The 12483-nt window shown below is 37.6% G+C and overlaps 1 protein-coding gene across 1 annotated transcript in view; it reads right to left on the bottom strand.

Annotated features, from left to right (window-relative positions):
* Nucleotides 1-12483, bottom strand: part of MEGF10 (multiple EGF-like-domains 10) — a gene marked incomplete at both ends in the record, with an annotated part of 43000 nt that overhangs the window by 19779 nt on the left and 10738 nt on the right. Inside the window, 4 exons of the mRNA XM_010183335.1 lie at nt 3984-4086; nt 7198-7361; nt 9691-9811; nt 10664-10838. Of these exons, the coding sequence (XP_010181637.1) occupies nt 3984-4086; nt 7198-7361; nt 9691-9811; nt 10664-10838 (563 nt within the window). The remainder of the gene's footprint in view (nt 1-3983; nt 4087-7197; nt 7362-9690; nt 9812-10663; nt 10839-12483) is intronic.

Below are 12483 nucleotides of genomic sequence, written 5' to 3'. Positions count from 1 at the left end.
AGTACATTTTCTGCACCTTTCTTCTGCTTTAATGGTTCTTACTTTTTTCCACTGTGCAGCTATTGCTCTCCCTCAAAATGACGAAATTTATTTAAAAGACAGAGTGAAAACGTCAAGAGACAAAAGTGTTCAGTGCAGACAACATCTTCTGCATGGACGGATGTTTCTCGTTTGTGCCATCCTGTCATGTGGCTCCTGGAATGTGGTGGAATGGTCAGACTGCCAGGAAAAAATCACCACCCGTAACAACTCTTGCTTTTCTAAGCAGAATTAAGAGAGCACTTGGTGTAAACTACAGAGAGGGTAGGATTTCTAACAGCAGTCCTATAAATGAAGTCACTTTTGTTTAGGATGAAAAAACTAACTGTCCTCTTAGGCAACAGAATCTAAATTAAAAACAGAAACTCTGAATTAAAACAGAACCTAATTAAAACCAACTGTAATTATTTCTTAAGCTTTATAACAGCTCATGACAACGCAATAGTCAATAACTGAACTTACATTTCCATTCATAACTAGGACCTAAGAAGTAAAAGATAATACATTGGTCATGTTAAAAAAATAAAGAAAAAAAACTACTTAAAAAAATTAAACCATACAGCATCTTATTGTTGACCCAACGTTCAGCTGCAGCTGTATTCTGAGATTAAAGTAAATGGTAGCACATCAGCTAGGCTGCCCTCTGGTACTCTGCAATGGCACTTGTGCCCACTTCAGCAGCTCGAAGTGCCCTCACTACCCAAACGAGCATGCATTGTACCAGGCAAGTGGCCCTCCCTCCCTGTGCATCAGGTTTCCTGTTCCCCAGCCTCATGGTACAACTGCATCATCCAAAAAGGGAAAAATCTTCCACCCTTCATTTATTTCTGCAAAGTTATATAAACTATTCCATCTGATGAAATTCCCTAGGGAAAGTGCAGACAACTGCTCTGTTCACAGGTCTGATAAAAATAGGACATTTAAAATATCTTTTTGGAAATCTTAAATAATTTTGGCAGCATCAAAACATTTGGGGAAGTCCATCTTGGATTCATCAGTTTATTCTGTTGAAAAGGAAATAAGATTCACAAGTTCACACTTCTAAGCTGCTTCTAATGCACTTAGTTTTTAACAGTGCCTTTTCAGTGGTTTTTAAATTACTAAATCCGTCATTTGGGTTAGATAAGCATTAGACAAATCCAAAACCAGTTTCTCCTTCTCTTTGGTTTGTTTTTTTTTGGTAATACTAACCACCCTAACTAGAAAGTCTGATGGTTACTTTAACAAAACTAACAGAAAAAAACCCTAAGCTATTCTAACATAATTTATTGCACTTTAGTACCTTCCTATATTTTCACAAATCCTCCACCTGCTTTTCCACCTATTATGCATACAAATACGTATACCACCTCCATCCTTAATCCTACAATCTAGCGCTATCTCTGCAATGTAACACTACAGTAATTTGAGAACCTGTTTCTAAAGTATTCTCTTCTCTTTTTAATAATTCTAAATATAAGTATCTACACAAACACCAGATTCCTCATGGGTATTGCTCTGACATGTGAAGCGTGGGAGGAGGATTTTTCCAGACACTGAGTATAAAGCAAACTATGCCATTTATGTCACATTATGTGTCTAGACATCATCAACAAGTTGAAACTAGTATGTTACACACTCTGTTCTGATGGCATCATCCAGGGGTGGATACTTAATTTTACCTATAATCACGTACGAAATCTTTTTCCTTTCTAAATATGAAGAAAAACCAGGATTTCACTAAAGGCAAAAATATTGTCTCCTTTCCAATACCTGATTTCAAGTTCAGTCAAAGTTTGTGCTATGCTTGAAGCCTTTGTCACATCCCAGGTTAGTTATACCACACTGGCTAAGTAATTTTTATAACCTGTTATAACCTGTTACAAAAATTTGCTAGGTTTTTAGTATGGCCTTTCAAAACTACCTGTTGCAGTTGGGCTTCATTCGTTAATATACTTTTGGTTTCTGATGATTTGTCTCAGTTTTAGAAAACTCACAAGATTAATTTTGAGCAGTATATCTGGAACTTGTGAAGAGCCCTAACTGTCTACACCATGGTTACTCAAGATCAGCAAGTGTTCACATGTTTTTAATGTGGGCATTCTTTGCTTACTGCATTTATTAATCTAAGAAACTATGTTTTGAGCAGATCCAAATATACGTTTGAGGTGTGTCCAAACACACACACACACACTTACCTGAAACTACCTGAAAGCAAGAACAGTCATCAAAGGCCACTAACATCCTAACAAAATAAACACAGAGTAGTGTTTCACAAAGTAGCAATAGATGGCATAATGCTAATAGTATTTTTTTCATTATTCTCTCAAATAACTCTTATTATTTTTGCACTCCTGTGATAGTAATTTCCCAGAGGTACCCAAGCAGCTGATGGTAAGTCACACTGCAGCTTGTGGGAAGAGAATAAAAGCAACAAACTCCCAGCTCGGTTAGGTGAGTGCTGGCTCTGGAAGCCTCTCTGCCACAGTAAAAAAAGTGAAAATGGGCAGGCCCAATGGTGAGACAGGCCTTCTCCAAGAACTTGGCAGAAGCTTAATATATAGACAAATTGCACAAATGAGAAATGGGTTCGGTCTTCCAAGCCCTTCCAGCCCATGTCTGTATCCCCTACAGATTTCCACCTTCTACCCACCAGCAAACATCAAAGTTATGAACACCTGAATGGAAAGTAGAAAAACACCAGTAAGGTGTAATCAGCTACAATTAATCAGTGTGAACCACAGACATAGAGTATTATGTTCTCTGAACAAAATGCCTGTGATCCATCTACAAAGCTAGAAAAAGAGCATATAAAAATGAAAGTTTGTGAAAAAACTCAGTAAAGACTGTATCTGAGGAAGTCATTAGCTCTACACAAACTTTTGTGGACATAACAATATGCTAAACTTGTCAAATAAATGACTTGCTGCAGATAGTCTGCTCACCTCCATCTAGAGTACAACTGGAAGCACCAGAGGGAAAAAAAAAATTGTTTCATGAACCTGAAAGTCAATTTGGAAAAATATTAACTTATAAATGAGTGAGTAACTAATAAATACTACTAGGTTATGTCTGGAATCATAAACTTCCTTTCTTTGCACAGCAGAAACATGCTTTGTTTAAGGTGTGTTTTTCATGCTGACTTTTCATTATTAAATGGAAGAAGTCCATAGACACAGGTGACCCTTGCAGCATTACAGCATCACGGTGAGACAAAGTTCAGAACACTCCGAGAGGTGCAAAATTTAGTGTTAATTCATCCTTATTGAAGATGGAAAAGTTTTTTTCAACATGTACAGCTTAGAAATCTATGTGAGAACTAAAACTGCCTTGTAGAGATAAAAGGAACCTTTCATTACAGTTTGCCCTTTTGCGTAGTTTCACCATGTTTTCAAAAAATCTTGTTTTCCACAAACAAGAGAGTGCAACAACAGTGTCAAACATAAATTGTGATGAATAATTAAATATATATACCGTTCTTAAAACCACAATAAAAATGCTGGAGAAAGTTTGTGAAAAAAGTGCAATAATTTTCATAAAGAACAAAATATCTGCTGAGAAACTTAATTTTTTCAAAAGTTTGAGAAACTCAAAACACATCATAGCTTCTGCACATTTTATTCTCTTTTTGGCTGCCTGAGCAAAGCTTTCTGAGTTCCTGCATCTGATGCTTTAATTACCAATGCTATCAGCACAACCTTGAATATTCACAGTTATTAACCTGAAATCAATCAGACTGTGGAAGCACTCAAGTTTTAAGATTTGCCCTTCTATTCCCAGTTTTCTGCAGATCCCACACTTGACGGTGTCCACACCTGTGAATCACAGAAGGGACAGCCACAAAAATGGCTCTTTTCTCCTTCCAACCCCACGTAGTCCTCCTCTACCCACAAAACCAAAAGGCAAGACCCAAGCCCCACCACAGTGGGAACTCTCATTGTCCCTCATGACAGTCTGTTTTGTACCTGACCATCCTGGTAAACACCGACAGTAACCCGTGGTGGGATGACAACCGTCCGCATGGCTGCAGTCACAGCGTTCAGCACAATCCATACCATATGTGCCATCCTGTGGCAACAGAAAAACATCAAAACAGAGATGATGACAACTGGAAGTTAGAGGAGAACAAGTTCTGGTCAGTCTTGCCTCCAAAAGCAAACATGTACCTCTCCTGAATCTGTAATCCACTTTCTTAATATAAAACACATCTGGCTTTTGGAACATTTTAGTGTCCTACATTTTCATTCTTTCATTTAAGAGGGGAAGATAAAGAATTAATTACATTCTCTTGAAAAATCCCAGACTAATGGACCTGGAGATGGTGATTCAGAACACAGTAACCTACACTATCAGAGGCTGCAATGAAAGCTTTCCTGTACTGTGCCCTTAACTTCCCTTACAGCAGAGTTCCTACTCCAGGACCTGGAGGTCCCTCGAAGACAAAGCAATTCAGTCTCCTCTCTGCCTCAGATCCTGAGCTCTCTACATCTCTCTCTAGTCAAAAAGGATACCACATAAAGCCACAATTTCTAAAAAAAAGAGTAATAAAACATTATATTAAAATATATCTTCAGTGTGAAGTTTAATGTATAAACAATGCAAACTGTATCGTCTTCTTTTGATTAAAAGATCCTTCCCTCTGCACTACAGCAAATCCTGTCTTAAAAAGAGAAGCTTTTTGACTATGAGACAATACACAAAACAAAATTATTTTCTGGCTATGAAACATCTTCTGAACCAACAAGAGAGATTACAGTTACAAGTGGAACACCCCTGTTGGAGTATTCAGCTGTGCCAAAAGAGCACAGCTGATTTTCATGGAACTACATAATTTGAATTTGCCTTTTCTGCTGCTTCTGTATAACGTAGCACATACATTTGGGGTAAATCCACACAAAATTGATCTGAGAAACTGAAAAGAGCAAAATCTTTACAATTGCATTCTCAAAGGAAGATAGAGTACAACAGTAAATTAACTTACATAAATAGTGCCAAAAACAAATTAAAAAAATCTAAAAAGCCAGTATAATTTAAGGTAATACTTCTGGGGTTACTCACAGCATAAGTTAAAAAAGAAAAAAACATTTTAAAACCCAATCTTTTAAATTCTAGGCTAAAAATTAGTCTCAGTCACATTAAAAATCAGAATAAAACATATACAAAAATTCATCTGCTGTTCTTTGATCTTCATGCCTGCATTTCTATCAAGTTCCACAGGATTTAGCTATTCAATTTCCAGTCTTCCAAGTCTAACGTAGAACAAAATCTTACATTACTTACAAGGAACATTTTGCTAATCTCAACACTACATTTTTATATAGAGAAAAAGAAAAGATTAAGCATTTCCTTTGCATACAATCAAATTTGAAAAGAAAGGAAATACTCAGATATGTTGTTGAAAAGTGATGTTTTTAGTGTGCTGTTTATGCAGACTGAAGTCCAAACTTCAGTCAAACCTTAACAATCCGGGCATTGATATTAATTTTTGTGAAGTTACTGAAACAAACTGAAATACATTGATTTAAATCAACTCTCTGTTCAAACGAGAAAAAAATTCAGACAGCACCAGACATATTTTAATTAGTTATCTGTTTATCGTCCTGCTCTAGAATTTTGAGGCAGAATATGCATTTGAGATATGCTCATGGATATCATTTGACAGAGAGAGAGCGAGAGCAAGACAATGAGCATTGGCGTGCAAATTATCTGATATAGAAATGCTTTTAGGCATTATTTTGCTAGATTTGTAACAGTGAAGAAAATGCCATGAAACAATACCCATCTTTTTTAGTATATTAGGTTTGGAAGAGCTAACAGAGTTTGGAAGATTTCATCATGCTTCAGAATGAGACACTAAGTGATAAACAAAGCTACTTTAGAAAAAAGAAAAATCAATCTTCTGATGCAGATGCATTGTTGAAAACTCTGCATAATCATGCACAGATGGTACTCTAATCAGCTTTCCAGAATATTTTAAAATATTAGTGTATGCTATACCTCATTTTCAAACCAAAAACAATCACAAAGAATAACTTCTGAGTATTCTGTAAGCAGTTCAACAGAAAAAAAAATATCATTCAAAGCAAAGTGGTTTTGAGTCTTACACTTTAGTTTAGCTACTCCTATCATGTTATTGCTCGGTAGAGCTAGTCCAAAATGACAGAAGCTTGATTGTGATACAAGAAGGGGATTTACAGGGTTTATGTTCAGTTCAGGTGATTTTTTTACAATTATATTAAACAAACAACTTGTATGCAGATAAAGTTGCAAAAGTGAAGAAAAGACAGCGGAGAGGAAAAGGAGAGCAGTGAGAAGTTCATTTTTAAAAATGAAGTTTGTTAAAAATATCCTTGAAAACTAAAGTCCATCATCAGAAAGGATGGACTCTGGAAAACCTCATTTTTCAAAAAATACTTTACTTTTGTGTATGAAATGTAATTGAAAAAAGTTACATTAAAAAAACCCAAATCCGTTTTGAATTTTACCATTTTTTAAATTTTGAAGTTATATATTTTTATGGCTTCCCAAACTACAGATTATAAGGTGGAACAGAATTGATGAGGAGCATGCCTCAACACAGTGATTTCTAATTTTGCAGTTCTCAAAGTCTGCAAGACAGTGAAAGTGAGAGCTCCAGTCAAAAGAGCTACTACCTGCCATGGGACTGGGTAGTAAGAGTGCCTTCTCATATCTGACTGAGAAGGAATGAACATTCTCCATTCATACTCTACCAAATATATAAGATATTTTAAATAAAATTATGTTGTTTGATGTAAAGTATATTTTTGGTATATTTTTTGTCTCATAATTTTTAAAGTAGTTTAACAGAAGCAGTTTGGATAGTGTTTGATGCTGATAGGGAAAAATTTTGTTCTCTGTTTTTCAACAAATTCTAAAGAAGCTGGCCAAAAATTTGAGATCCAACTTTGAAGTGTGAAAGCAGAAAAAGTGTTCATTTGTGTATCTTAATTTCATGTAGTCATTTTTTGTGTGCTGTGCAGTAGAGTTCTTCCAGAAGAATTGTTGGTGCACATCCCTGATCTTGAACCCAGTTGTATATGGGTTACCAGGTGCAGTGCTCCTTAGAAACTTATCCCCATGAAGCCAGAGGAATGACAGGAGCATCCGCCTGCCCAGTATTATCCTACAGTGCAAACATCAGCGAAATTATTAAACTACCTGGCAAGGGAGTTCACATTTTTCTCCTCTCCAACCCGGGGCACAGGTACAGATTCCATCCAGAGCATTGCAAGCCCCTCCATTAAGACACTGGCAAGTTAAGTTACAGCCAAGTCCCCAGGTACCACTGGGACAATTTATCGAGCAATCTACACCATGCCAACCTGCCAAAAATAAGAATTAGAGTGACAAATTAATCAGGTTTTCCCCCATTCCTCTCTGAGGACATGTTTCCTTCCACCTACCACTTGGCATCTCTCAAGAGATGCGCAATACTGGGTAACATTAAATACAGGCTAGTATCAGCAGTTTCAGCTGAGGGCTTGACCAGGTTTGAACAAAGGTGCTCAAGGGCACCTTGTAACATCTGTGCACAGCACACATTTGCAGATGGGTGCCAAGATACAAAAGCAATTGATGGAAGATCTGAAATGATAACATACACACCTTGAATTTCACTGAGAAGCGCTAAACTATACTGAAAGTTTTAAAGCATAGACTGAAAAAAATGTATTTTCCCTAGACTTAAGCTGCTGCTTTCATAATTCTTCCACCAGTGTTCAGTACAGACAGTTCTGCAATATGGTTTTAACAGAAATCTTAAGACACACACAAAAGAAGAGAAAACATAGAACTAAGTGCATAAGTTGGATTTCTCCAGGAATACACAGAAGACCTTTTAGATTATTTCTGTACTTCTCTCCAGATACAAAACAAAATGTAATGTAAATGGCTCTAAAATGCAGCATTCATCACTGATTATGCCTGATAAGCAACAATTCACAGACAGCGCACTGGGTAGACAGAAACGTAAATAGTTTTTTTTAAATGTGATCATCTATTGGATATGAGAGAAATGGCATGACCCAGTCACATGTTATAATCAGCAATGACACAAGCCAAGTTTCTAATTCTGTAGCTTGTTTACAGTAAGCAAAAGGAAAAATAATTCTGCACTGAGCCTAATCAATAGACTCTGCAAAACACACGTATTGAAATGAAGCTGCCTCGTGCCCTGGATTGATGACTTCGAATTTAGAGGGCATTTCAGGAAAAAACGTTATACTCTACTAGCTAGAAAACTGAGAACTTGAGAGAAAGTCTTTCCAAGATTTACAAATTTCTGTTGTTTACACAACAAATATCTGGCTTTAGTTTAATTTCACCTTTTGCTGCCCTTTTTCATCATAGTATCACTAAAACTACATGATGCACAAGAAGACAGGATGATGCATGACTCAAGGAATAGTTTTTCTCCTCACAACCTAGCTATTTAGAAGTAGCTACTTAACTGCTTTAACAGAGTTAAATCAGCTCCACTGTCACTGGCAAGAGAAGCTGGAAACTCCCCACATCTGTTAGATGACTGATTTAATTGTGTCAGTCCCTGACAAACTTAGTGGCTATTTGTCTAGGTAACACTAACACTTCGTACCACTCTTAACTTTCATGTATTTAGATTAGGGGGTCTACAGCATAGGCTGGGCATAGGGTTTGCTCGGGAGCATTCAATAGCCTGGCCCCATCTTCTCAGCAATCCAGCATCACAGCTGAGGGACGCTGGACTTCAAATCCTTCCCCACAGCAGAAGAGAAAAAGAGAACAGGTGTATTGCAAGAGAGGATCTTTAAGTGGAGTTTTGTAGCATATTTTGTGTTGAACAGAACACCATGTGGGCCTGTAGACCTTTATATGGGAAAAAAAACTCTTCAGAATCAGAGCTGGAGGATGGCTGAGATAACTTTGTTCCAGACAAAGACGTGCTACTGGTAGGTGGACAGGTAGGCAGGCACATACAGTTTCTGGTGGGGGTACACTGACCATCAAAATTACTCTTGGGAGGAGAGAGCCAGGCAGAAGGGCCAAGGAACATGAGTCCACTTGAACTAAGACTGGGAGATTCAGAACATTTCTTACAGAAGCAGGGAACAGTAGTGGGCACAGGCTGGGAAGAGGGTTAGGCAAGGTTTTGTCAGAGGATTGCTGAGGAAAAGAGTATCTGAGTAGAAAAAATTGCCAGTAGGTATCAACATCAGTGCTAAACTGGCAAGAAGAAGTCTGTATCTCTGTGACTACAGCTGCGAGGGACGAGGGTGGCAGACAGAGGTGGTACTCCCCCAGGCTGAGGGGAAATGGGACTCAGTATTTTGACTAGGAAGGCTGAGGTCAGATAAATGGCATACCAGTAGTTCTTCCAGCAGACCACAGCACTGACACGGGAGACAAGTGGCCCACCTCAGGATGGTAATTCACCCAGCCACAGTACCCAGCCCACTGAGTAATGTCAAGGAAACATGAACACAAGGTATGCACACTCTTCTCTGAGCATGTTTATCTAGTTTTTGCCTCCCAGAGCAGCAGAAGCTTGGCGTATCTACTGATATAGACTTCAAGGTGGTCTGTTTTTTAAGTTTCAGTCTTCTTCTCTACTTCAAAAACTTTATTTCATTTTATGATTTCAGAAAAAGAAAATGAATCTGAAGAGACACTTACCTGCTTTGCAGGCACAAGAACCATCTATTGGTGAACAGATGGCTTCATTTTTGCAGTTGCATACAGACGAACAGTTTACTCCATATGTCCCCGGAAGACACGGAGTACCACAAGAAGCACCCTGAATTATATAGAGAATAAAATCCATTTGAGGAGGTTCAGACAACACAACTAATAAATGAACTAGACTCAGGTTCTACAAAAACCAGAAAACATAAAGCCCGTGACTATCCTAGGCTGTAACTAAGTTAACCTGAACTTAAGGGAGAGGGAGTCCTTCATGCTTTCTAAGCCTACAATAAGCATTAGTTTTATATTAGTTGCTGTGAGAACTCAGGTCACGTAGCTAACAGCACTTGGCTGCATTCATGGACAGTATGTTTAGTAATAAAGAAACCCTTAATGAAACCAAAACATAGTAAGACAGCAGTTTAATGGAAAATAATGTGAATATATAACATATATTTAAGAATTAATTTGGTTGAAGTTTTCACAGTTACTGTTCCTAGAAAAAGATTAATACTGTAAAATGTTTCATATGTTAGACTAGCATCTAATGCACAGGTAACAGCAAATGTGTGTAATAGCTGCAGAATAATCTGTTCTGAACTGTAAAAACAGATGTCTCTGTCTAGAGTTTCTCTGGATAGAGCATGAGGAGTTGATGCAACAAGATAATGACAAACCTATCATTCCTCCCTTTACTTACACCTCAACAGCACACCCTCATTCTTATCAATGTCTTATAAAGCAAATAACTTTTCTTTCTTAAAAGGGCTTCATTTCAGTACTGACAATCAATCACAAATTTTGCCTTTTCAGAATGTAATCTTACAATACACCCAGAGGTGCCTAATATCTTTACCTCTGTTATACTGTAGTGGAGAAAGGACACTCTGGTATCTTGAAGAATTTGGCATTTAACTAAAGGCAGTGGAGTTGAAAATGGACTGTGAAAGTGAGACTTATTTACCTTAAATCCAGGGGCACAGGTGCATTTTCCAGTCACGCTATCACAGTCAGCACCGTTTTGGCAGCTGCAGATCTGCTGACATGACTTGCCGTAGAAGCCTGGGGAACACGTCTCATTGCAGTAGAGCCCAGACCAGCCGGGCTTGCAGGAGCATTCCCCAGACATAGGGTGACAGCTGCCAGGAGGGGATGAAAGGATAAATAATTCAGGACTAAATGTGACACCAGTATTTTTTTTTTTCCTGGAGAACAAAATGCTGTTATAGATGGGTTGCATAAAGGATCCTGCCTGCTATGCACAGAGATGGTTTTACTCCTCAAACCACAAAGCAGAGAGTTCTGTATGTGTATATATATAAATGCATGCCAACTAAGATAAAAAATGTAACATCATACATCATATAGACATTTTGGAAGGACAGGGAAAGAAAAGAAAAGGTATTGCTTTTCTGTAGCTTGTTGGAAAGAAATCTATCCAAAATGCAGTTTTTACCATAAAATAGATATCTACGGTTACAAATATTAAGGTGATGAAAGCACTAATTCCCCAAAATGTATTGTTAGTTTTCCACTCCAAGTATAATGAGATCATTTTCACAACACTGCCCAAATTCAGCAGCATATTGTCCGAGAAATACGATGCTTCAGTAAAATAGCACGGCATCCAACACAAAATAATAACACAGCACCCAATAAGTAGCATGCACCCTCTTTTCTTTAAATCACTGGTTGAAAAGAGGACAACTGGCATCTTTCTGGGAATGATACAAAATCGTTTGCATTGGGCAGAAGTCAGATATACCACCAGAGCAGTGACCTTTTGTAGAGTATCTCCCCTATGTTTGCCATACCTGGTGGCAGACCAGCTGTTCCTACCTGGAACAGCAGTTTCATTGAAGGGCCAGTCAGACAGCTGTTGCCTCATAACATATGGACATCATCAGCTGTGCAAAGATATATGTGCTGGAAAAGTGGACACAATGGGGTACTCTGTGGCACTCTGGCAGACAAAGCACTTGCTTAATTCCCACCAAAAGAAAACCTTAATATCTAAATCCAATAAATTTACAATGGGAAGACTGTTTAAAGATATTTGTCTGCCACTGATTGAAGTTCCTTTAAGTGTGCTGGAAGAAAAAAAACAAAACCTTTCATCCGGACATATTAAATAACCCATGACAAGAACCTGATTTTGCTGACTCCTTGCTGGGTGTGTGTTTGAAACTGAGTATTTTTCTGACAATTTGAAAGTTTGAAAAAATACCTAATGCACTTTTAGGTGTTATAACATAAGTAACAATAATATTATTTGAAAAAGCTGCAAAATAACAAGGGAATGAAATATTAATTGCAACTGCTCTTGAACTCAAAGACTACTCTTGCCAAACTAAGAGCTTTCTATTGCCAAATACAACCAACTGACAACATACTGCTGATCAAGGAAAGCATGAATTATAAATGTTGAAATGTCATTATGTGTTCTGCTCTCTATATATTACTGCATACACTACGACAACACAGGACTTTGGAGGTCTTGAAGAAACCTCTTTGATGGTATTAAACTGGTTTACATAAAGTGAGAGGAAAGGTCTCTTCAACTAAATAATACCTGCAGAAACGGTTTGAAACTCATGGTGTACATAGTCAGCAGTTCTACTTATTTGTTCAGTTATAGGTATACCTGCCATGAAATATGCTGAAATTGAACTATTCTCATATAAATTACATGCAAAATTATGAAAACAGCAAGATAATCAGATTTGTCCCCTATTCCTAATTTCCTGTAGGCACTCAGTGGCATTTTGTATCCAGTTCCCATAT

Source organism: Mesitornis unicolor, unplaced genomic scaffold (genome assembly GCF_000695765.1).
Source record: "Mesitornis unicolor isolate BGI_N332 unplaced genomic scaffold, ASM69576v1 scaffold24214, whole genome shotgun sequence".
Lineage (NCBI taxonomy): Eukaryota > Metazoa > Chordata > Aves > Mesitornithiformes > Mesitornithidae > Mesitornis > Mesitornis unicolor.
This window is presented reverse-complemented; position numbering and strand designations above follow the sequence as displayed.